General features: G+C 34.3%; 3 protein-coding genes across 8 annotated transcripts in view; 1 reads left to right on the top strand and 2 right to left on the bottom strand.

The window, feature by feature from the left end:
- The window catches only part of LOC111510410 (interleukin-1 receptor-associated kinase 4), a 40,477-nt gene extending 32,079 nt beyond the window's left edge, over window positions 1-8,398 (bottom strand). The window contains exons 1-3 of one of the 3 annotated variants that reach the window (XM_023166322.2): window positions 7,657-8,398; window positions 7,310-7,569; window positions 419-750 (exon numbers count right to left, since the gene is read on the bottom strand). In XM_023166322.2, coding sequence (XP_023022090.2) covers window positions 419-750; window positions 7,310-7,494 — 517 coding nt within the window. In that variant the 5' untranslated portion in view covers window positions 7,495-7,569; window positions 7,657-8,398. Of the gene's footprint in view, window positions 1-418; window positions 751-7,309 lie in introns of all 3 variants that reach the window. The other 2 variants (XM_023166321.2, XM_023166323.2) reach the window with 2 other exon arrangements.
- A 3,935-nt stretch (window positions 8,399-12,333) lies between these two features.
- Window positions 12,334-26,550, top strand: LOC141482282 (uncharacterized). 3 transcript variants are annotated; one of them, XM_074175303.1, is made up of 2 exons: window positions 12,334-12,535; window positions 18,264-26,550. In XM_074175303.1, the coding sequence occupies exon 2, from the start codon at window positions 21,310-21,312 to the stop codon at window positions 21,904-21,906; it is 597 nt and encodes a 198-aa protein (XP_074031404.1). In that variant the 5' UTR covers window positions 12,334-12,535; window positions 18,264-21,309; the 3' UTR covers window positions 21,907-26,550. The 3 variants fall into 3 exon arrangements, with proteins under 3 accessions (XP_074031404.1, XP_074031403.1, XP_074031402.1); XM_074175302.1 differs by lacking the exon at window positions 12,334-12,535 and adding an exon at window positions 17,811-18,112; XM_074175301.1 differs by lacking the exon at window positions 12,334-12,535 and adding an exon at window positions 17,812-17,936.
- LOC111510412 (FAD synthase) overlaps window positions 15,395-26,842 on the bottom strand; it is a 27,735-nt gene continuing 16,287 nt past the window's right edge. For both annotated transcript variants that reach the window (XM_074175300.1, XM_023166325.2), the window contains exon 6: window positions 15,395-15,880. In XM_074175300.1, the coding sequence (XP_074031401.1) occupies window positions 15,760-15,880 (121 nt within the window). In that variant the 3' untranslated portion in view covers window positions 15,395-15,759. The remainder of the gene's footprint in view (window positions 15,881-26,842) is intronic.

Here is a 26,842-nt window from a genome sequence, read left to right as displayed (position 1 = left end):
TTTAAATCGGTGCTTCAGTTATGACTTTTTCTATTACTAAATTGAGAGACGATCTCATGTTTCATTATATGAATCTTTTTACTCCTCAAGATTTGTACTCTTGTCTGCAAAATGTTAAGAAACTGTCAACCAGATTTGTACTATCGAGATTTCAAGATTCATTGAATATAGATTTACCTTTCCAGGATGCATACTGACCTGAAAAGTCAGAATGCTACAGGTGTTTTCAGAGAATAAATATAATTTTTCAGGAATGAACCATTTTTTCTACTACTTTTGAGCCGACTGACTTGTCCATTTCTCCGGAAAACAATGCAGCCTCATGGGCTTATCGCATTTTCTCCCATCTTTTTCATGACACTAATTCCAACAATTTCGTAAGGGATGAATTTAATAGTTATATTGAAACATGACATACCTTCTTGGTTAGCATCAGTGATTATAATCTCCGGAATTCGTTGGTGTATGTTTCGGGCAGTATGATTGTCTGTCGAAAATTTCTGGTCATGACTAGTCTCTTTCCGCAACAAATTTGGCGAAATTTGAGCTTCTGGGCCATTGCAGGGTCTTTTTGGTTTTTCTTGATGCAGTAAATCCATTGCAACGTAATCTGCTGCTCTAAAAAGGTTTGCCTTAACCAAAAGGTATAACAGATGGCCAATTGTTGGCCGAATTCTACCTGAGCAACCCCACTCAGATAGTAGCACTTCAGTACACTTTCTGCCCGACTTTTTCAATTCATCGATGATTCTGAAATTATTAAGCTATGAAATGTAAATCTGAAAGAGTAAATAGAAGTTCTTGCACAGATTCTAGTATTAAATTCGACTTATGTAATAACGATGAGTTGATATTTCAGATTATATCAAAATTATAAATGTATACAAACATGCAGAAACTAATAGACATCACAATCAATCTAAAAATGAATTTCCATTATTTGTTAGTATAAAAATTCAGAATATTTAATGATATGAAAAACTTTTATATCGTCCGGTAAAAGAAAACAAACACATAAGGTATGAAGGTGAGTAGAGACCGATCAACAAAATGTTGGCAACTTGTTTATATTAGTGTTGCCAACATGTATCTTATCAATCAGCTAGATGTTGAAGAGACACATGGCAACATCAAGTGGCACGACATCATAGAAGTTTGTTGTATCATGTTCTCAATTTGAAATGAAAAACATTGCACAGTGTTTATGGTAAAAAATTGTATTCAACAACACTGCAGGTTTCGAAATTTCACACAATTCGGGTACAATCAAGGATATTGATTGCTTCAAAACTTTTAAACAAATACATCAGGCTAGTAACCGAATCACCTGTAGGTAAATATCCTAGACTAACTGCCAAGCTTATTAATTGTGCATTCATTATCTGATAAAGTTACGAACAAACTACCATCATTCGAAATTATTTCAGAAATGAAGTTATCTTCATAATTTTTTAAATATCTCTCTGCACCCATCTTTTTTTATAAAAGCAGCACTAGTAATAATCTCTTTCAAATTTAATTGAAAACTGAATTTGGTTTAGACAGGCAGTGTTTCGTTGTTTAGACACATAACATTGTTGAAAACATTTATCAAAAAGCTGTATGCAATAAATGTGTTGCTAGAATACATCAACAAGTTGTCATCGGGTGATGACTCAGTCATCACCCGAAGAGGCATGTGGATACTAACAATCGAAACGTCGTGAAGTAACTTGGCTTGGAATCTCGTAACTTTTTATTTTATTTTAATTTTTTGTTCATTGTTCTATTTTTACTTGTATTTTATTTCATTATTATTTCATTCCGGTTTTCTTCTTAATATAATTGTTATTTTCAGCTATTCATTTTTAATTCTTCTCTTTATTAGTTCTTTCAGAGATTTCAAATCATTTTATGTAATATCAGACAATAGAAGTCCGAACTAATGACATTCATCATGAAACATTGTCAATCACCTTCAAACAAATTGTCAACATTTTGTTGGTTGGTCTGTACCTACACTAATACAAATATAAAAAATACAGTATGATTCACCTAAAACGAAACAGATCGAACATCTTCAAGACACAATCTTTAAGAAAATAATGCAAAAACTTGTCTACTTCAATTCAAAGGGGACATCTTTAGAGTCGCCTCCTTCCCCTTGTGACCATCGCCCAAATAATTTGATTAAGGAAAGTGCTAAGTGTGACAAATCATTAAAAACCTAATTTCCTAAGCAATTCATCCATGTGACTGTTCACTATATAATTTTTCATTTTGGTGCAGTTTTACAGTTAAAACAACTATTCTGTATTTCAAATGAATGAATGCGAAAGATAATTTGAACAAGTAAAATCAAATTAGATGGCGAACAAGTCACATGAGTGAATTCCGAATAAAATTATATTTTTGAATGATGTGTCACACTTAGTACTATCCCTATTCAAATTCTAAGGGTGGTGGTCAGCAAGTGGCGGGAAAGGAGATACGACAGTTGAAGTTGTGATAGAAATATGTTCCCTTCAAATTCAAAATCGACCTTTTCTGCATTTTTCTCAACACATGTGTCTTGAAGATATTCGATCCGTTTCGTTTTCAGTGCTACACAGTATATATTCAACAGCACATACTTAAAAATCGATTGTCACAACGTCTTTATCATCATAAATAGATAAAAGTAATACATATATTCATCAATATGTAGTGAGGTTTGCATCACATAAAAAATTATCATTCATAGAACATCATATTTTGGGTGAACCTCGGCTTATTTTCAGGTCTCTTATTCTCCAATGATTCATCAAGAATCTGCTGATGAGATTTTATTTGATGAAAATTCTCGAAGTGCTCTGAGAGGAATGCTATAGGTTGCCACAAATGCCCAAAAAGCATGTGATGAGTAGCTGCAGTTGCCGAGATGTTTTTCTATTAAAATAATATGACGGAATCAATATGCTACCTAACAAAGTAATGCATGGAGCCATGATCCTTCACAACATTTTTTTCCATTCTATAACATTACAATATGGCGGGCCGAGCAGCTTGTTCGTCGCCAGCTCCCACAGAAAACGAGAATTTTACTTGTAAACATTGCTCGAAAAAAGTAGTAAACAAAGTAAAGTGTAATGAATGTAATGATTACTTCCATCCAAAGTGTCTCAAGCAATTTAGTGACCAAAAAAAAGAGTAATGCAAGCATGAATCAGATAAACAAGTCAATGACCTACTTTAGTTATCTGAAGAAGACTTCCCGAGAGAGGAAAATGAATTACTTAGGCAAATTTCTGGTGATAAGGAATACATTATTGCAGACAAAGAACGAGTCATTATATTACTGGAAGAGAAAATTGCATTTTTGGAAGACAAATTCATTAAAGACAGACCAACCCAAACCATAAAAAACAGTATGACAATTCCAACAGAAAATGAAGAATCCAATGAAGAAACACAAATCCCTAAAAAACCAAAATAAATAACCAGGATACATCCACCATGTGGATGTATTAGACATTGTGAGAAACCATAAATACAGGGTGTCACAATTAACGAATCTAAAATGGAAAATAAGTCACAAACTGAAAATCAAATAAATGCTCTAGAAAATGAACAAAGAAAGTTTATGACAGATATTGTTCATTTAAATGAAGATTATAATAGCAATGAAGGATTTCAATGTCACACATAGGAGTCATAAAAATAAAAATAAAATAAACAGATTGGCAGTGGTGAAGGTGATAGTAATTTTCATGGGCATGATGATCAATACAAAAAGATATGGTTATTCATAACCAAAGTACCCGATAATATGAAGGAGGAAAACATAAGAAAACATATAGAAGCACAAACAGAACAATCACTAGAAAACCAAGAAGTCGCAGTAAAAAAACTACAGACACTAAGTACAAAGCGTAATAACCTATAATTTATGATAGGTGTTTCTGGCCAAAAAATATAGGTTTTAAGCGATTCAACTTCAGGAGAGGCACGGGTATTGATGAAGTACCCATACAAATACTGAAAAGCTGTGCTCATGAGATTGTATGTATTCTGACCTTCCTGATCAATAAATCTTTTGAGGAAGGAGTTTTTCCAGATGAACTGAAGATAGCGATAGTGAAACCACTTCACAAAAAAAGGGATAAGTTGGACATTTCCAACTTCAGGCCAATCAGTCTTTTAACATGTATATCAAAAATTTTTGAAATAGCAATGGTAAATCGTTTAGTAAAATTTTTTACAAACTTCAAAATGTTTTTTAATAACCATCATGGCTATCTTAAAAATAAGTCAATTGAAACTGCTTTGATGTATCTCAGCAATGAAGTCCTAGAAGCAATGGAAAGAGGAGATCTATGATGTGGAGTTTTCATGGATTAATCTAAAGCCTTCGATTGCATAGATCATGAATTTTTTTTATGGAAACTCTATAAATATGGAATTTGTGGAAAATCGTACGACTGGTTCAATTCATATTTGAAAAACAGAAAACAAATAGTAGAACTCAATCAAAAATGCAAAACGGCCAGATCTGATGCTTTGGATGTGTCTATGGGTGTCCAATATTATTTATTATATTTATCAATGATATTAATAAGGTTATAGCAGATATAAACACTGCTCAAATGATCAATTATGCTGATGATACAAATCTTCTATTAACAGGTGCGAATTTATCTGATATTATAAAAAAGGGTAGCAAAATAATAGAACAATTCAAATATTATTTTTTAGGGAATAAGTTAGTTCTGAACGATGGAAAAACAAATTGTATCATGTTCAAAGTCAATAACAGTATAGAAATACCACAAAACATAATTATGCACAATCAAAATATCATTTGTAATACTTCAGTGAAGTTTCTAGGCATATACATTGATGAGACTTTAAGCTGGAGAAGTCAGATAGACCTTTGCCATAAACTATTCTCGGTAACATACGCCATGAGAGTTCCAAAAAAAATGTTGATCTTGAAGCACTAGTTACAGTATATTATGCGAATTTTTACTCCCCTATGAAACAAGGGATAATCATCTGGGGTTCATGTCACGAGTTTAAAAGAGTTTTCCTATGTCAAAAAAAAATTATCAGAATAATCTTTAATATGAATACAAGAGATTCCTGCAGAGGAGCCTTTAAGATCAACAAACTACTTGCTGTGTCAGCAATCTATATCTATATATAAATAAAAAATGTAACAAATAGTGGACATAACACTCCAAAAAGGGGGACAAACCGCGAACACGTGTTTCTGGTTATTGGCCTCATCAGCGCGGTGTAGCCAAGTGTAAAGATGGGCAACACTTGTTTGCCGAAAGCAGGAAACAACACAGATGCACGGAGTCAACAACAGAAGCCAACCGCACATTTGTGGTTCCAGTTAGAATACCTAGAATTCCCAGGCTACATCTAACATGACCACGTAGGCAGCTATAGCTACCTGCGTGACATCCACAAACACAAATGTGCGGTTGGCTTCTGTTGTTGACTCCGTGCATCTATGTTGTTTCCTGCTTTCGGCAAACAAGTGTTGCCCATCTTTACACTTGACTGCACCGCGCTGATGAGGCCAATAGCCAGAAACACATGTCCGCGGTTTTCCCCCCTTTTTGAAGTACTATGTCCACTATTTGTTACATTTTTTATTTGTATCATACACACTCGATAAAATCTTTCTCTGTATTTATATCCTGGTCCCGGATGTCACGCAGGTAGCTATAGCTGCCTACGTGGTCATGTTAGATGTAGCCTAGGAATTCTAGGTCTTCTAACTAGAACCACAAATGTGCGGTTGGCTTCTGTTGTTGACTCCGTGCGTCTATGTTGTTTCCTGCTTTCGGCAAACAAGTGTTGCCCATCTTTACACTTGGCTGCACCGCGCTGATGAGGCCAATAGCCAGAAACACGTGTCCGCTGTTTGCCCCCCCTCTTTGGAGTGTTATGTCGACTATTTCTTACAGTTTTTATTTGTATGATACAAATAAAAATTTATAAATATATAAATAAATAAATAAATATATATATATATATATATATATATATATATATATATATATATATATTTATAAATCAATAAAATTAATCATCAATCATTCAGGCCTTTTTGACATACATCGCAAAACGCAATTTACGAGACAAGACGAAAAAAAGACTTCTCATATCCCATTCATGCAAAATCCTTATATGAACGTAGCACTATCTATGCTGGAATGAAATTTTATAATAATCTTCCGAAAAACATAAAAGATATTGTCGTTGCTAACAGATTTCTGAAATCTGTAAGAAAATTCTTATGTAATCTAGAGCCCCTTCAATACTGATGAATATTTTCTGGCCCGTGGAAATTTATCAACCAAATTTTATTCAAAATTGGCTATATATTTATCTCTACTTTCAGTAATCATGGGCAATATGACGCACATTTTAAAAGGTTTGTAATCGTGTTTGAAACTTGAAGCTATTCAATTTGAATGTTTCATTTTTAGATTTATATGTACAATTTTCCTTTTGACGTATTTCTCAGACTCTGTTGAAATAAATGTATCTATCTATCAATCACCTGGATTGTCTCAGCATTAAATTCTATTAGATAATGTTACTCCTTTTTTCTGTTGAGAACACTTTTCCTACACAATACTGTCTCTCGAAGCATGTTAGCACGGTAGAAAACTAATTTCTTGACATAACAATTATTTTCTTCGTCTCCTGAAGACCCCAATTTGGTTGGTGAAAAGCGTGTCGAGAAGGGTATGGCATTGCTAATGATTATGTAATCATACCAAAAATTCCCAGTCCACGAATATAATAATGGAGTCGGTGAATTTTTTTCTAAATGAATAAATATAAGGGTGGGTGCAGGTTGTTTTTTGCCCGGCAAAATATTTCAAAACATAATATTATTGAACATCCTTCAAAGTATAGAGAAATGCTGAATTCTTAAGGAGGAATTTATTTTTCATTAGATAAATGTTAGTATGGTAATGACCATCAAAAATTCCAAATAGATTGTGAGGGGCAAAAACATTAAATTAATGTTTTTTCTCAAAGACCATTCTGCAGTATATTTTTATTAATTATTAAATAAAATCGTAGCTGTCCTCGAATTTGCAACACATTCTTGTGGCTGCCTCGTAATACCTCGCATATTGGGTAAAATTATTAACATAAAAATAAATTCCCCTTAGCCTTGATCAAACTCAATGTACCTTCTCATAGAACTAGAATCCTAGCTATGTTCAATATACCTCGATTGGTAACAACTTCTAGTACCCCTAGTTTTCATGTAGATGTACTTAAAACCTATTTTGATAATTAGTTCTGATTTACTTACCTGAAATGTTCAGAATCATATTTCGGAGGATTATTATCGGAAATATCACATCTGTAGTCATTCCGTTGAAGAAATTCTGGAATAATACTCATCAAGCATCTCCACTGGTCATTCTGATCCAGAATCGAAGATAACATAGTAACATCTTTGGGTCCTAATTTCCTGATTTCAGTTGAAGGATCCATTTCGGTATTGATAAATAATTCACTGCTAAAATCTTAAACCTTGTCTCCTCTCAATCATCTATATCAAACTTTAAACTGGAATCCAAAAATATTCATTTATATCACAATTATTTGGCCTTTAATATGGAATAAGATATATTTCGGATTTACGATGTATCTTACAAGAATAGGTTATTGGTTAATTTGGGTTCTTCTTCTTAGTTTTGGTCAGTTATGGGATCATTCGAATTAAAAATAATCGGTCATTCGATTATTGCAATCACTCGAGATATCTCGAGATATCAAATGGAATCATTCGAATGATTCAGATCATTCGAATGTTGAATGTATCGAATAAAATTAGTAATGAGTGAAATAGTCGAAAGCAGTATTAAAGTCTTGCGCCGCTACGCACCAGTGCAGTGCCGGCCTATATACCGACAATTGTTTGTAGGATGTGGTGAAATACAGGTTTGGGCTGAGAATGTTCAGAAATTTGTTGACGATAACATTTATTGAAAATTAATGGTGGCTTGTTAAAATATATTGAAAACATAAACCAAAAATTAAAGTCCTCACAAAAGTGAAAATCAATTATATGTCGGTTTAAATTGGTAGTGTTAGGTACTAAAAAACTTGCAAATTTGACACTGAACTTGACCATTTTCCTTTTTGTCGAAATGTTCCCAAACAATAGATTTCCTAGCTCCAGGCCGCATTGTTCAATATAAAAACAGTAATAATAACGGAATAAAGGTATCAACTACACAATAAGTAGGAGTAGAAAAAATAATGGAATTTATGAGTAATAACAGAAATTTCGTTACAACGGCTTCGAATCTTCCAAACTGAAAAATTATTGCCACTGTTTCAATTTCAATGTTCTCTGTTTGTATTCTTAGTGCGACAAATTCAAACAATCCTAACTCATAAAATAATCCACTTCATTCCTAATTTCGCAATTATTGTAGGCGTTTCACATGGCACATGACCTCATGAGCATCGAGTGATTGCGTGCTTATTGCTCGCATCGACGGATCTCGAATTAAATCGATGAATGACGAGTGACGTAGTATCCGAGTGATTTCATTCGAATGATATTTCGATTTTTGGGATCATTCGAGTACTCATCATTCGATTCTCAGAATCATTCGATTATGCCCATCACTAGTTTTGGTTCCAACCATAACAAAAACTTTATCGGGGGAGTACAAGAGTCTTGTTTATATAGTATAATGTGATATTGTACTCCATTTTTTCTTGTTGATTTGATTTCTCTATTCGTCCATCTTCCCTTCATAAAGAGAGCCCAGGATGGAAAATGTTAAAGATGGGATTACTATATAATAGGTTTTTTTAAATCATTGTGAATGTTTACATTTTATTACTTATACAATTTGTTTTTCATCTCACTTCTCTGTATCTTGTTTTTTACTAAAGTTCTATATTATTATATGCTAAGAAATTGTTAATTAATTCAAATATTTTCGGATTTCTATTTCTTAGAATTGTTAAGTTAAGGGGGAACCACTCCATTTTCTATAAACATTCAATACATATCCACTTTTGGTACAGTTCTGATTGAACATTCGAAAAAATATGTTTCAAAGTTTCCTCTTGCCCACATTCACGATATTGACTGTCTTTTATTTCAATTCGATATAAATGCTTTTTTGTTAAACAATGACTGAACACTTTCCCAAAACCAGTTAATGTTTTTATATCCAAGTGGACTAACTAATATCTGTTAGCATTACCTACCTACACCGGTTAGTATTATATAACTACTACCTGTTATTGATTCTCTGCTAAATTACCTGTTTTAATAATTTGCTATGTATTTTCTCTATGTTAGTGATAATAATCTCTTATATTTATCGGTTTTTTATTTAGAATTATTACGTGTATGACCAACAAAGGACTGTTCGAAGTAGGACCTTTGTCGCTATTCATAGAACTCATTTCGCACTTTTCGATTTCAAAGCTTTCGAAGGCATTCAGAAACCCGAGGCGTTTTCTGGCGCTCATTTATTCAAAACGTTTTCGTCTCTGATTCAAATACATACATTCAACTGTGATTTGAAACGTATTCATGATGTGTTTTGAATCAACATGAATACGTTTCAAATCACAATTGATGTGACGTCATCGTTTCAATACCAGAATGAATGTATTTCAATCAGAGATGAAAACGTTTTTTGAATACTTGAGCGCCAGAAAACGCCTTAGCGTAAGGTAGGTTTTGAAACGGAATTTGACGTTATGTTACGTCAGTTGTCGGTTTCTGCTTTATTTTGATCATTATAGTTTATAAAGTGCTGAATTGTTTTATCAAATATGTTGTATGGATTTACAAAATAAAGCTGCGAAATTATTACTTACACAAATCTGATTCTAATTGAGGTTAGAGAAAATTGAAAAGTTTGTTTTTATTATCGAATTTGACATCTGACACAAATTGAATCAGTCCATTCTGGCGAATCTTATTAATGATGACGTCATTACGAATCGTTTTCGAATACACACTCGAATACGATTAAATGCCAGAAAACACCTGACCAACATATTGCTTATCACAATCCTCGCAGTTTATTTCCTAAATTCTAAACTTTCCCTTTTCCAACGTCTTGTCTTTCGGACTGCCCAACACTTGTTGAAGTGTACGTGCAGTTTTGAAAGCCACTCTAATATTGAATTTTTTTAATGTTCGGACCAACCCATTGGTGTATTTGGTTTCATATGGAATCACTATGAATTTTGTTTTTTGTTGTTGGGAAGGTAATATGCCTTCTGCTTTGATAGGAAAATTGATTATATCATGCTTTTCTAGGGTATTCTGTATGAATTTTGTCATATATAATACCTTTTGTTTTTGTATCTATTTTCTACTGAATTTTCTTTAACTTTATTTCCTTATGTATATTTAATGAAGAAAGGTCACAAGACCAATTTTTTTCTTTAAAAAACAATTGTTATCTTGCCGACGTTTCAAATTTAATTGAATACTTCTTCAGAGCTCTATAACAATGAATTTTCATTGGATGGTCAAAATAAAAATGTGTCCATATTCTTTTTCATGTTCAAGGAGGGCTGTGATATTAAGTTTCTTCGAGTCTCTCATGCGATCTTGAGACTTGTCTTTTAAGATAGGTACCGCCCGGTTTCACCAACATAGCATATACATACATATACATAGCATAGTTCAATTTGTACACTATATTGGATTGTATTTCTTGTAGCGTTGTTGTTTTTTGTTTCGAGAAGAAAAGCCTTAAGTTCATCAGATTAATTTTCTACAAATGTAGATAACTTTGTGATATTTGGGTTTCACCCTTGTATTTTGGGAACAGAAACTTTTTTCTTCAATTATTTTTCTAATAGGAGCTCTAGGAAAATTATTTTTTACTACGTAATTCTCAATTAATTGGAGATTTTTGTTATGGAATTCAGAATTGGGAATGACTATTACTCTTGATTTTAAATTCCTTATAATGTTGATTTTACTCTGAAATTTATGTTTCGAAAAATAATTTTAAATCCTTCATAAAAAAATGGTTTATGATACCAGTCTACATTTAAAATTCGGTATACATCTTGTAATCATTTTAGTATATAGAAATGCTAACGAATTTTTTTCTTCCATTTCAAGAGTGAATTTCAGTTTTGGATGAAAACTATAATAAGTATTTAATATTTCAGTAATATCCCAATGGTGTGTTTGTTCCATGATAAATTTGATGTAAGGTTCACGCCCAAATATTTAATTTCTGATACATCAATTAAAAATTTACATTCCCTATTTTAATATATATTTGCTAATTTCCGTTGTCGGCTCCCTGAGTTGAACCACATTGTTTTGCTTTTATTTAGGTACTATATTCACGATTACTATATTCATTTCACTAATTATATTTTCGGTTTGTCGAAAATTTTTCTGTCAAAAATGATTAATGTGGTCGTGATTCATGTCTGGAAGACCCGACCTGCAAGAATTTACGCCGACCTGCAAAATGTATTTTCATTTTTTTTGAGAATTTTGAAATTAAGGAGCAGGGGTTGGAAATTTTTTCTGTCGAAAATGTATAATTTTGTCGAGATCTATAACTGGCAGACCCGACCTGCAAAAATTTCTGCCGACTTGCAAGGTTTATTTGCGTAGCCTACATGTTGAAATCAAAAGTATTCCGTTCCTACACTGCGGTGGATGTGTCATCGCAAAGAAGTGTTTCGAACATAGTTCATTGAACATCAAAGTAGAATTATTGCTGATTGGAAAGTTTTAACTGTGAAGTTGATTTCGTTCGGACCTGGGACGTAAATAGTCCTCCCTTTTTTTGACTTCTGAACGAAACAAGATATCAAGGTCGAACTAAATTTACCTGAAAATATATCATTTTCAGTACTTTCTGATAAGATTTTTTTTTATTTTAAATAGAATGGACAGCCTTGTGATAACTTGTATTAGGTCCATGCTTACCCATTTGTTGTCAAAAAAACTTGGTATTGAATAATAAAATTACATTCTGTCTCTCATGCATGATCATGTTCATTCTCCTTATTGTTCCTTTGGGCTGAAAACCATAAAATATAATACTTCACTATTTTCTGTTATAGTAATGTAAAAACAGAATTGTGTGAAAATAGAGCGATGAGTAGGTAGTCAATTTTTCAACTTTTCCTCCTTTAATAGACACCTTTTGTAAATAGTCTGAGCACAATTCATCTGATTATGTTTGGACTGTTCTGCATATAAAAATTTCATTTTGACATATGTAATGATTTCAGCTTCTTTGTATGCTCTATTATTTCTCCATTTGGCTAAAGGTGACCTATCCTATTTTAAATTCATAATCCAAGGGAGTTCGGTAGTGTACATCAATTTTTCGTAATCTTCAATAACAAAAAAATTGCCATTTTGCTTTTCTGTGACAATTGAAGTTTGACCTATTCTGTAAGATGATTTCATTTGTCTTTGAACGAGCTATAACCAAATAGTCAGAGTAATTTGAACATCGGTGATTACAATCACATATTATTCGCCAGCTATTGTTACTGAAACGAAGTGAGTACTGTTCCTCTCCAATTTAATAACAAGGACTGTAAACCCGCGATATTCTTGAAAATTTGACATCCTGTTGCATTCTTCTTCCCACTTGTTCAACATACTGAAGTGGCGAACGCTACTGGGAAATACGGCGACAAAATACCGAGATAAATACTCCACAGCGAAACTGCTCGAGAAGGAACAACGGTACCAAGCGATATGGAACGTTCTAGAAGTTTTAAAGCTTAGTCTGTAAGGTATCATATAACGCATATATTGTACTTCAGATAATTCGTGTTCATTAGGTGGAGTTTATTTTTCAAATGTATCTATTTACTCAATTCAACCAAACAATAATTTTAAGAAAATGTGGCATCATATTTTGACTGATCTGAAAATCAACCGAAACTGCCATTTTCAATTCAGCAAAAAATGATATCTCAATCCAGGAAAGTTTCCACATTTTTATATAATTGGGTATAATTAATATGCCAAAAAGATGCTCAATAGCTTGCGGATAATATTCCGATCGCGTTCCATTCTTACCCACATAGATTCGGTTTCATGACACTCAGCGACGCGATACAGACTATTTGCAAAATACCGTCGTATATCATTCTTGAATACCGCGACGGTACGGTCACAAGTAAGCTTAAAGAAGTACTGTGGTACGGTATCAAAATCGGGCTCCAAAATACCGACCCATCTCTATCCTGCAGCGTTGTAAATTTTAAAAGTATATTGAAGATTTTATTTTTCAATAAATAATTTTCCTTCCAATGTCTACAAGTACAGTTCCAATGACCTTTCCGAGTTATATCTTTTCTATATTTTCTTAAAACCTAGGCGTGATCTTCTACAGGCCTACGGGATCTAGTAATATACCTAACTGTGACAATTTTCGGTTACTTCTTCGTTTTCAAAGTTTGTCTATGACTTTCTCATCTTCTTTCGCATTATTTTTTCAGAGTTGCTTGTTTTGGAATTTGCTTCACTGCCCTCTTCATCTTCTGAAATGGCTTGTAGAATTTGTAGGCGATGGTTTTGAATGTTTTTGGTGGCATACAAGTTTTGTTCTTCTTTATGTCATTCAGTTTCAATTTCACCATCTTCTTAATCTGTGCTTGCGGTTGTGTCTGAATCTTCGAATGTTCCTTTATACTTTTTCAGTCTGTTTTGTACCCTATGTTGTTTTTCCACACTAATTGGTTTTATGGGAAAGTTTACGGGTCCAAGTTGCTTTATAATTCGGTAAGGTCCTGATCATGACTTTAAAGGTAACTGGTTAATATTTTACTTTTGTTTCTGTTTTTTCTAACTTTTGCGTGGATTCTATAGGTAATCATGTCAAAAGGTAGACTTTCATTCCATATATTTCTTCGCTGACGTGTGGTAGCATCAGGTTCAGGTTCGAACTTTAGTTCTCAATCATTCCGTTCGTAGATGGATGGTATGGGGGGACGTGCGGGTATGGGGATGTTCAAAAAGTCTATAATTAAATTGACTCCCCATGTCGTTTAACTGCCTAGGCGCTTCATGACGCGTTATGATCTCGGTGACGAAAGCTCTGGTGACATGGTGATTGTGGCGCCTGGTATAGCTATGTACTATATGCACCAGGGTACCAGGTAAGGCAGGCTGTAACCGTGAAAAATATTCAATCAATTCCGTTCCTGGTTCTGTTTAAGGGTCCGACTATAACCTTCAAAATTCTTCAGAAACCTTTATACAATATTAGTATTTTTTGCAAAACAGCGGGGGATGATAGTGCCATTTTTATGAGTTACATATATGACAAGCATTACAGTATGTTACGATGACTTGCTCCATACCTAGAAATATCTTGCCATTATTTCCATTATTCGATGTTGTCCATTGTGTGCAGATGAGAGGGCGTCATGCTATAACTGCAATATATCTTATACTATGATCTAGAATGCTCAAATTTCATCATGTCTTTCGTTTTTTTTTTCACGCTCAAAATACCATCATCGCTAATGTAGTAACACTCATCATCTGGAATTATCTCAACACAACGTAGATATGATCTACTGTATATCTGCTCTAGCTGATAGGTAATTCTTGGCCATCACACTCCTGGCTGAGTATGATGCTGAGGACAGTTTCGCTGGCATTAGTCGTCGAGATAAATGGTTTTTGGAAGTTGGGATATTTTAATATTGGCGTAGTTATAAGAGCATTTTACAGGGGTTGAAAAGACTTCCTGCGTTTCAGTTTTAGGTACATTCTACTTTGTTAATTGTGTTGAACGCTGGGCAACTCCATGAGTTTTCTTATCAATTTTAGGAAAAATCCACAGGGCCCAAAAAAGCATCTGAGACTGGGTAGTTTCTGATGGCCTCTTTTTTTCTCTAGGTCTATTTTCTATTTTCTCTAGGTCCCCTGAGGTTAAGTGCCCTAGATATTCAGTTTCCTTACATATGAAATGGCACTTTGTAGGTTTGAGCTTCAGGTCAAATATATTTTCCCGTATTTCTGCTGAGAACTATGTCATCCTATGTCACTTTAAACAGAACGGCAAAAAATAATAAAATGCTGAAACCCTGGGTCGAGAGATTTCACCTTAATTTAACCAATTTTGAATGACATTTCCTGAAAAGAACAATTTTTAAAATTATGCATTCACACAAATTTTGATCGATTGAGCTCATTTCCAGAATAAGGAAACGATAATATGAACCCGTGTTCATTCCAGTTGACTAAAACAGGTCTAGTGCATTTTATTGCCTCAAAACTTTCTATTACAGTGATTATTTCTGTAGTAATTATTACTGTAATTATTGTGCAATATATTTGTAAAAATACTGAAAGGTTGCATATAAATATTTGTGTTAGGGCTGATAAAGAAAATTAAAATGAAGATAAAACTTATATTTAGCATTATTGCGGTTGCTGGAGTTTCTGGCGAACCTGAAATTGACATTGAAATCATATTGAAAAGTAGCCCTCAATATTTGGAGGACATTTCATCTTTTAATTGATAGAGCCGGCTCTCAATAGAACTCACTAACGAAGCGGCTATCTACTAATAAAGACGTGTAAGACGTGAATTCAATGGTTTCAAGTTGAAATATAATGTTTTCAATCTTCTGTGAAACTTAATTTCCCTAAATTCTTTCAATTTACAATTGAATGAACTGTACTTTTTGTAACATAAATTTATCTAATATACATATTATCACAATTCAAATTGATCTCACTATTGAATCCAACAAGTAAAACTACTTGATGTTTTCACTATCAACAATAAAATCTTTTGGTATGAGAGATATCATTCTATCATAGGCCTGTCTTGTAGATTTTTCTTCACATGACTCTATTGTTACTTTAACTTTGTAGAACCTGAAAAGAAAAATATTTTTTTAAATAAATTCAACAGTATGAAAAAAAAATAAAAATAGCGGTGCAATATATTAATGCAGAAAAGCCTTGGAGTTTATGAACAAAAAACTGACATTGAAAAAATCTATAAATGAATCAGCACACTCAAAATGGAAAATAAATATAGTTTAAAAAACTAAAAAATACGCTTTTAAAGAACATCGAACTAAAAAGTTAAAAATATTTTATATTTATAGCTTAAAACAATAACGCACGCATATACTAGTATCATTATGAAAAAAGCGACCTGCGCTTGATATACAAAAAATATGGCACAAAGCGCCCACGCTTTTTTCACAATAATACTAGTATTTTTCGTTCTACTAGTAGAATGAACAACAAACATGATTTTTCAATTTATCACAAACCGCAGGGACGCGCCGTCCATATGGGCAAGGTCGTGCGGCGCACGACGGCGCCAAGGCGTTAAAGGCGCCCTTTGAGTTGGCAAAATTGAATAAAAATTCAATCCAAAACTAAGGATTTTTTGAAACTTTACAAAAAATCAACATAAAAAATGTTTCTACCAATACCGATGGTGAAATTTTTTTACTCACCAATGCTGACCGGTGGTGAAATTTGAAATTAATGCTATTTAAACTACCTACTTACTTGTCTTCTCTAGAAGTGTAGGCGCCGCGCATTCCCGGCAAGACTTGTAAAACGTTATCGGAAAGGCGAAGTGGCGAAGAAAGGCTTCAGTGAGATGCTGGTAGATGCCAAAGAATTGGCAACTGCCTTGGACGTAGATGCGAAATTCAAAAGTGCAGAAACCTTACGGCCACGAAGAATAAAAAAACAATTTTCCTATGAAAGTGAAGATCAGCCAATTGAAAACCAAGAATTAAAATTCAAAGTCAACTGTTTTTTTGGAATGCTAGATATTACTCTTTCATCTGTAAATGAGAGATTTGAGCTGTTATACTCCCATGCCGATGTTTTCAAATTTTTGTGGAATACTGAGGATTTCGGCAAGTATTCTGATGAAGATCAATTTAATTTTTGTAAAAAACTTGAAGAAGCGTTGAAGAAGCGTTAACTGACAAAAATCGAAACGAGAGAGACATAGACGGAACGGAACTTTTAACCGAATTACAATTTCTACAAATTTGCGACGGAAAGGTAACATCTCTAGTAGAAACACTTAATTACATTGCAAAAAATAACTTGGCCCACTCATTCCCAAACATTACTATTGCGTTACGTTTATTATTAACTATACCGATTTCTGTAGCTTCAGCCGAGAGATTCTTTTCTAAACTTAAACTAATTAAGCATTACTTAAGATCTAGAATGGTTCAGGAGCGGCTAGAAAGTCTTGCTATTATTTCTATAGAATCTGAGTTGTTAAAGGAAGCTGAATATTGAAAATCTAATTAATGAATTTGCCAAAGGTAAAGCAAGAAAAGTTCAATTTCTATAAGAAATTTCCGTTGGTTTTCATCATAATAAGTGTATTTGTTTAAAAAATAATCGCAATCTGAATATGTTTTATTTGATCTTCAGTTTTTTAATAATTTTAAGTAATGTTTTATAACTTTAACATAGTTTTTATTCTGTTCTGTTTTATTGTGCAATATAGCCAATATAGTGTTTAATATATTATTTTTTATAAGTGTACTGTGTACTTATTGTTTTCTTCAAAAAAATCTAGGTAGATTCATAGTTTTCCACGCTGAAATGGGAAGGAGTGATTGATTATAATATTTCTACCCTGGTAATTTTGATAAAGGCGCTTATCAATATTTCGCACGACGGCGCCGAAGTTACTTGGCGCGTCCCTGACAAACCGTCCTATACGGATATTACTATACATTACGATTCTACCCATCCTTATCAACACAATGTAGCAGCTTATAATAGCATGATTCACAGATTAGTCAATGTTCCTCTTTCAATAGATAATTTCGATAAAGAACTTAATATCATCAAGCAAATTGCAGTCTAAAAAACTGATAAAGAATTATTATTGATGTAGATGTGAGGTAATATGCTTCAGGTGATCATAATTGAACAGGTACGTTAGGTAGAGGTTTAGGTAATTTTTTGGAGGTAGTCTCAATTATGGTTACCTGTAGTATATAAATAATAATGTAAGAACAACTTGAAGTATAAATCACTTGAAAAAGCTAATGTCTTAGCGAAACATGTGATATATTTTTCAAATAAAGTGTGTGGAGATCAAATCGTGAGGTATAGTTTTTGAAAAATTAACTTTTTAGTTCGATGTTCTTTAAAAGCGTATTTTTTAGTCTTTTTAAACTATATTTATTTTATCTAAACTTTGGGAGCAATCAACCGTATATTGTTTAGAAAAATGACCATTGATATTTTCCGATTCCAGAGAGGGAGCCTGAAAATCAGCTACCAAGCCCAAGGCAGCAGGCGCGCAAAGGAGGGTTACAAATAAGGCAGTAGGCGCGCGTGTTAATAAAAAAAAATACTTTTTTCAAATGAAAAAATACATGTGAAGTGAGTTCGAATTATATCAAGGAGGTTACGTACAGCGCCACCTACCCGCGAATAGATCAAGCAATAATGTCGATATATTATGGAGGTTACGTACAGCGCCATCTGCCCGCGAATAGATCAAGCAATACTGTCGATAATTCTTTCAAATACTGATCCCCAGCTTGAGAGTTACAAACAAACATACATACATATAGGTGAAGCTAATAAAAGCGTGTTAAAAATCAAAATTTGAAAATTATATCCTGATCCACTGTTAACCACAAATAAGGTGTAATAACTGGTTCTTGTCGTGAATAATGAAATTGTTGATATGAATCAAACATTTTATTACTCAAGTAGGTGATGCAAATTTTTAAAATTAGTTCAACTGTATAAACATGTCAACTGAAGGGGAGTTGGAGTGACAGTATTTCTACTTTTATATTTCAAGAAATAAATGGTCATTATGAAACTGATGACAGAGTCAGTATAAACAATCCATATTTTTTATTGATGACTATAAATAATTTACAACAAACGTAGTTTATGTTGTCAAAATATACAGGGCGTTCCAACGAAAACTTGACCTCCCCTGTAAGTCAGAAACGGACGTGTAATCGAAAATTTCAAGGAACACGTCAATTTTTTTTCTAGGAAACTAATTCTGATATGGAAATCATACCCGAAGCTTAGCCCCCCTACGGTCAGCAACCACCCTCCCTATTTTGTTCAATGGCATGTGGGGTCGAGTGATACATCATTTGAAAGGTATTTTGCCCCTCTATTACTTCTGTTTTTTTTTTTAATTGGTTCATTCGTTAGTGAGGAATTAAATGTTGAACGTTTTATTTAAGAAAAAACAAAAAGTTCGTCGTCGCTCATTTTATTGAGGAAATCAACGAAAGTAATATGTTGGAGCTCTCAACAAAAGCTTCAACTGTCGCACAAAGCATGAGCATGTGGTGTCAAGGAAATGCTCTTAAGTTGAATGTTGGAAAAACGGGACTAATAACATTCAGTAAAAGAAATAACTTTGAATCATCCCCACTTGTGAAATTTAACTGCAAATCGATTCCAATATCAGATCATATACAATTCCTGGGCGTTATACTAGATCCAACCCTCAGCTGGGATTCACACATAAACATCTTGAATAGTAGGCTGAACTCCATCTGTGGAGTTATACGATATCTACGGGACCAAGTATCAGTCAGCTGTTTGTGAACATATTACTATGCTCATGTTCAGTCAATTATTTCCTATGGGATCATATTTTGGTGCTCTTCATCAAGCTCACAAAGAATATTCATAACACTAAAGAAAATTATGAGATGTATACTAGGATTGAGTCGTAATACTCCATGTAGGACATACTTGTGTGAACTAGACATCTTGACAGTGCCTTCATTGTATTTTCTGGGCCTTATCAACTTTGTAAAGAAATATCCCCATCTGTTTCCTACAAATGCTGATCAATTTTCTACTAATATGAACCTCCACACTAGACATCGAAATGAGCTATCTGTCCCTTACCATAAATCAACTTATTATGAGAAAGGCACAAACTACCAAGCAATCAAAGCATACACCTCACTACCTCAAGTACTGAAAGATATCAAAGGTCTGAAGAGGTTCAGGAGTTCTGTCATAAGTTACTTGAAGCAGAAACGCTACTATTCTTTTAATTGTTGGATGTAATAACGCGTATTAGTTTTAGATACTCTTTCAACTGTGCTTCTCAGATTTTTAAATTCAGCTATATACTTAAATTCTTGTCTTTGTATTAGAATACTGTTTTAACATTTTAAGATTTGTACCGTACCTCAATATTTAAATATTTTCATCCCCCCCAATTTATAGACATTGTAAATACATTTTAACTTGCTTTTTTAAACCTGTACCTGACGTTTGCTGTGTCCTGTAATGATCGTTTTGCAATAAAAGTATTATTATTATTAATATCAATGGCAACACAATCAACGGATAAAGTGTTCAAAATGACCTCCATCTAGTTCCATACAATAATACAGTCTACTCTCGAAAGCGTTCCGTACATTATTCAAGATGTCCGGAGTCAGAAATAGGCATTCCCGAACAATTCTCTGTCGCAGGTCTTCTGAAACGTTTTGAAATGGACGACACTTAGTTTTTTCTGCACTGGTAGTTTTTGTTGATTCTAATTGTCGCAGATCAAAAAGTAGATAGTTGGGCACTGTCACTTCACGAATTATTATTCAGAGGCATTCTTGTTCACTGTGTTCCAACATGGTTTATTCTACTGAAGAAAAAACAGAAATTGTTGCAACCTATTATCGAAATAATGAATATGCTAAAGCTGCTGCAAGAATTTATAATACTGTAATGAATCTGAAGCCGGCCCTGACCGATGTCCCAGTCAGCAAACGCATGTCTGATCGCGACCCAGCGGGAAAGGTGTGGATGGGTCCCGAAATCCGCAGAGAAATCCGGAACGTTCGTTGACGATATAAAAAGGTCGCTCTCCGTCCCGAGGAGTAGTCTGTACTTAGAAAGCGAATCGTGCGTTTAAGGAAAAGAATCTAATTGTGAAGATAAATTAAGCGTTAGTTACTAAGTGTTGTATATAAATCAGTTGTGATAGTGAAATATTGTTAAAAATAAATTTGATTAAGACAGTTAATTCTTTAATTCGTTACATCTGGTGATCAGAAGTGGATTTTCAAAATAAATTTGTGAGCGCTTGGTGGACAATTTTTGTATCACAGTGAAATTGACTATGAATCTTTCGCACTTTCGCGCAGATAGACTGGTGTTTCGCGAAGCGGACAGTACCGCACGACGGAAATATAAACTGATAGACCTTTCTCGCGAAAAATAGACTTGTGAAAATAAATAAGTGTTTCGGACATTAAATAAGTGGACATATTCAGTTTTGAGTAAAATAGACAGTAAGAGATAAAATGTGTTCAAGGAAAGTACGCCTAGTGGACTTGAAAGTTGCCGAATTGAAGCAAGAATTGGAGGAGAGAGAACTAGATTCTTCCGGAAAAAAATCAGTACTCCAGAAGAGACTATGGGACAACTTGATTGAATCAGGAGAAGATCCCGAAACATATTTATTCGAAGTTTCTGGGGGTGATTGGAGTTCAATAATGAGCAAACTCGATGGACTTCAACAAAATTTGGTAAGTCTGGAGGAGAAGCTTCTGGAAAATTCGAAGAGTTTGGAAGATAAATTTCTAGAGAATTCGAATAGCTTGAAGGAAGAACTTCTAGAAGATGCAGAAGGCTTGAAGAAAGAGCTTTGTAGTGTGGCAAGCCTACTCGAAGAAAGGATAGGAACCATCGAGACAGAGATAGACAAAATCAGAGAGGAAATCAAAGATGAAATCGGAGCAGAAATGAAGAAAATGGGAAAAAAGTTAGGCAATGAAATTAAAGGCGAATTCGAGGCAGAAATCAGCAATATAAAAAAACAATTAGCAAGTTGCAAAACCAAATTGTTAATTTTGCCCACCCCACAGAAACGGTTACTGAAAACTCAATTCCGGAACTGAAAGATGTCAAACTCAGTTCTGAACCAGAAATGCTCTTCATGAAGCCGCCCCAGTTCGACGGAAAAACTCCTTGGGCAAATTACCGCCGACAATTTGAAGCTGCGGCCAGAACGAATGGATTGAATGCAGGAGAAAAGGCGGTAGCATTAACATTGGCGTTGCGTGGAGAAGCAACGAATATCCTGCAAACCCTCACGGCCCAGGAACTGGAAGACTATGACCAACTTGTAAAGCATCTTGAACTGCGGTATGGACAAGCCCACCTAGAGCACGTTTACCATTCACAGCTGAAGAACCGCTGCCAGAAATCAGAAGAATCCCTACAGGAGTTTGAAGCCGACATAGCTCGATTGGTCCGTCTGGCATATCCTCTACACCCAAAAATGTAATGGAGCGGTTAGCAGTTCAGGCATTCTTGGATGGACTTCGCGACCAAGAAACGAGGCAGGCCTTGACGCTAGCTCATCCCAAACATCTCGTGGATGCACTGGCAAGCGCTCTGGAGTTTGAAGCTGCAAAACAATCCTGCAAGAGCCAGAGCAAAGTTCGAGCTATCGAGGAAGATGGACAAGTGCCTGCAGATATTGAGGCCACCATCAGAAAAGTAATGAAAGAAGTTTTGCCTGAGAGGAAAAATATAAGATGCTGGAAGTGTGGGGAAAATTGGACATGTGCGTAGCAAATGTCCAGCTTTCAAAGAATCGACACCAAATCAGGAAAACTAGAGGGGGTCGATGAGAAGGGGCAATCGTCGACCTGTACCCAGCAAGCCCCCGTAAAAAACGCATATGTTGCCGTTCTCCAACGACAAGACAAAGGTGTTTTCGTAGACGGCCTCATCAATAACGAGCTTTGCAACATGCTGCTAGATACAGGTGCGACGAGAACCATTCTTGGGCCAACCTTTGCCAAAACACCAGCAAGAATTGAACCGTCAAGCTGGAAGTTACGCACTGTAACAGGGGAGCCAGCCAATGTACTTGGTGAACTACCAATTGAATTGGTGTTGGGCAGCACAAAATTGAAACATCGTGTCATTTGACAGTTCTGAATAAGGCCCAGGACTCCGGTGTTAGATTTGTAATTTCTGTCCCGGGAAAGTGTACCCGGAAAAGCTCTCTAATAGTCTCTTCTCCGGTTTTTGTATACTCCCCCGTATTTGTGTTCAGATTATTTATTGAGACCTGAGGTTCCTTCGAGAGTATTTTGTAGAGCCTGTCACATGCTTGGGTCTGTTCGACCTCCTCACATTGCCTTCTCCACGTATCTCTCTTGGATTTTCTCAGGACTTTGTAATACTCAGTTAGGGACCTTCTGTATTGGTCCCATGAATCTGATTTCCTTGCACATTTGAAGGCATTTCTAGTTTTTTGTCTCATACTCGCCAGATCTTCATTCCACCAGGGCACATTCCTGTTTGATCTCTGGTTTGCTATGGGACAATGTTCGTTATACGTAGAGATGATAGCTCCCTGTAATCGATCTGCTGCCTCAATAAAATGAGCGACAGAGAATTTTCTTAAAAAAAACGTTCAACATTTAATTTCCCAATAACGAATGGACCAATTTTGAAAAAAAATACAGAAGTAATAGAGAGACAAAAGATATTTCAAATGATGTATCACTCGACCCCCCATGCCATTGAAAAAAATAGGGGGAGTAGTTGCTGACCGCAGGGGGGTGAAGTTTTGGGTATGATTTCCATATCAGAATTAGTCCCCCTAGAATTAAAAATTGACGTGTTCTTTGAAATTTTTGATTACACGTCCTTTTCTGACTTACAGGGGGGGTCCAGGTTTCATTTGAACGCCCTATATGTCTTTTCTCAAGCTGCACCAAGGCTCCTGATTGTACTTTTGCTAATGGTCCAAATTTGACAAATGCATTATTCAACCAATGATTAAGCTATAACAAGGTGTTCAAGGCAGTATAAAAACGGTATGGAAACACATCTAAATGGTATCTAGATTCCATGAATATTAGTTTTACATGTGGAAAAGGAACTCTGACGTCACGCTGACTATATGAACCTTTAAAAGTTTCTAATGCTACAATTTCTTCATGAAACAATTATGGAAGATATTATTACAATTTATTCATAGGTACCTATAAAACAGGAGGGCGCCTATAATTACATTTTTTTCATTAGTAAAAAGGATACTAACACTCATAATATTCAAAAACCTAACCAACTAATTTTATTATGATGAATTAGGATGTAAATACATATTTTTTTACTACATGTCGGAATGCTTTCCTAAAATAATTTTTTTTAAATCAGAACCGACTCGTTGGCCTCTCTTAAAACTCTTGATAAAGGACTAATTATAACTATAGTTTGTAATGTGAGTGTTAACTATGAAGACAGTTTTATCATCCCTTGTACCTCTGACTGTGATCTTAAAGTTTATCCAATTGAGTAATTCAGGACAATAAAAGTGCCCTGACAACATTTTGTGAAGAAACAGTGATGAACGGTAGACTTGGAACCTCTGGTATAGTATAAATTCAAAACAAGCACTTTTCTCCCAACCACCAGAACTTCAACACTCTTCTCGACTCGCGTTTCACCAAGTTGGCATCTTCAGGAGATGAAATAAACCAATTCCTAACTGTAAAACTATTCTCTATTTATTCTAATAGGATATACTTTCACTTTCCGACACACTGAAATCATTGATGTTTGTCGGATAGTGAATGTGTATACTGTTAGATATAAATAGAAACCAGTTTTAGATTTAGGACTTAGAGTACTTCAACTCCTGAAGGAGTCAACTTAGTCGGTGAAACGCGCGTCGAGAATAGTGTTGAAGTTCTGGTGTTTGGAAAAAGTGTCTGTTTTCGAATGGAAAGTAAGTCAACCACAAACCCATTTGGAAAATGGCAGTTTTAAAAAAATAATTTTAAGTTTTTCCAGTGAAATTTTGTAGAATAAAAAGGGCACCACACTATAGAGGTGTATTCCAAATTCGACCTTATTAATGAATAAAAAAGATGTTTAAATATATTAACTGAGAACTTATTACTAATTTTCGATATGTAACCTGAAAAATTTAGACATTGAAGTAAGATATTCTAATGATAAAAGAATAAAATTATAATTTTGTATTGAATATAAAGGCAAGATCTTTGAATTATTTCACTTAGTTAAGTGGGAGGGAGTTGATGAAATGTTCCTAGATAACTAGACATTAATCAAAATTATGATCCAAACAAAAGATTCTGCACCATCCACCAAAATGGTTAAGGTCATCTTGAAGTCTCAAACAATCATCATATGATTTTTCTATGCGAAAAATGACTATCTTGAAGCACCCCAGATGGAACATCTGTTTGAGATAAAAAATTTAATTTTCACCCACTGAATTTTATCCATCAAAAAACTTCAATCCACAGTAGTATGGTACCAATAAATCCAAAAGATTCCAGTTTATTGATCCAGTCATGATTACCACTGTCGAATGCGTTTGAGAAATTGAAGTGAAGTGAATAAACTTGACAACACCTCTCAAATGCATCTAATATATTTACTCAAAAACGGCATGTACAAATTGAACGGGGGGGGGGCGTAAAAACTAATCTTTATTTGGAAACAAACATTTAATGTACTGGTAAAAAAATATCGAAGGTAATAGTCAAAAGCATGCCACTGTTGAATTCATTTTGTATCAAAAAAATTGCAGCTTCATTTTTATTAAGTGTCACTGCCTACTATTCAATACAATAAAATTTTCCAATACATTTTGGGACAAGTTCAACTTGGAGTTCAAAAATTAATTTTAATCGAGAAAAATCGATAGACGTATAATTTTTTTTCTTAAAAAATATGGAAGTAAATCACGTCACTGTTGAAGTTGAAAATAATTTTTTTGATTGAAAAATATAAACTTTTATCAACTGTCATTGCTTACCAAATATCACTAAAAATTGCCAAATGGTTTCGAAAATATTAAATAATTTCCATTTTTTTCTTAAAAATCCAACATTTCGTATTTTCGAACCATTTTTGGACCATAGTTTATAAAGCAACCTATCGTTATGTTTCCATGTAGACTTACACCCTTGAGTATTCGCATATCAACACGTTTATTCAAATAAGCTCTAAAATGAGAAACTTTTTTCTACTTTAAACGGCTCTGTATCCCCCAGGGTTTCTGTTTTTTCCCACTCTGGACCTCCTTTTCTTGGACAAAGAGTTAACGTAACTAAGAAAGATTTCATGAACATTTTTTCAATTAGATCTTTGTACGTTGTGCAAGAACTGACAAAAAATATGTAAATATATGACCTTCAGAATTGAATCGCAATGAGAACCAGCGCAGCATGGTTTATGGCTTTGTATGTGAACATAAAATGTCCTTGAAGCGTATACTTTTGTTTTCTGGGAAACATATTTATATATCAATTATATTACTGTAACTTCAATCCCCTAGCTGTAGGTTCCAGAGAAATTTGATTCAAATTATTGATTAATACTTATGTTATCTCAACATGTGTTGAATATGTCTGCTGTTCACCTTCATACAATAGTACAACAATTGATCAAAGTGTTTCTGGACATTGTGAAGAATATTATGTATTATTTGTCGGCATTCATTATTGATACAATTCCGCAAATCTTTTAAAGATTCAGGCTGGGTTGTACAAATTTTCAATTCCAGATTTCCCATAAAAAATCAAAGGAAGATATTGGGTGATCCCGCAGGACACTCTATAGCACCCCTTCCCCCAATTCATTTACCAAGAAATGTTTCATCCAGAATTTGCCATACAGATAATGTTTGATGAAGAGGAGCCCCGTCTTGCTGAAATATCGGATCTTCTTCATGGTAATGTTGACCAAATGTTAAATTTTTGAGGATGTTGAGTAAGAACCTCATAGTATATCTTTGGATACGTGTCAAACCAATAACTATAATTATGTTGGACATTATTT

The sequence above is a fragment of the Leptinotarsa decemlineata genome, unplaced genomic scaffold (genome assembly GCF_025532065.1).
Source record: "Leptinotarsa decemlineata unplaced genomic scaffold, Ldec_3_MD MMD2_tig00001019_RagTag_RagTag, whole genome shotgun sequence".
Classification (NCBI taxonomy): domain Eukaryota; kingdom Metazoa; phylum Arthropoda; class Insecta; order Coleoptera; family Chrysomelidae; genus Leptinotarsa; species Leptinotarsa decemlineata.
The sequence above is the reverse complement of the archived record's forward strand: the minus strand, read 5'-3'. Positions and strand labels throughout refer to the sequence as shown.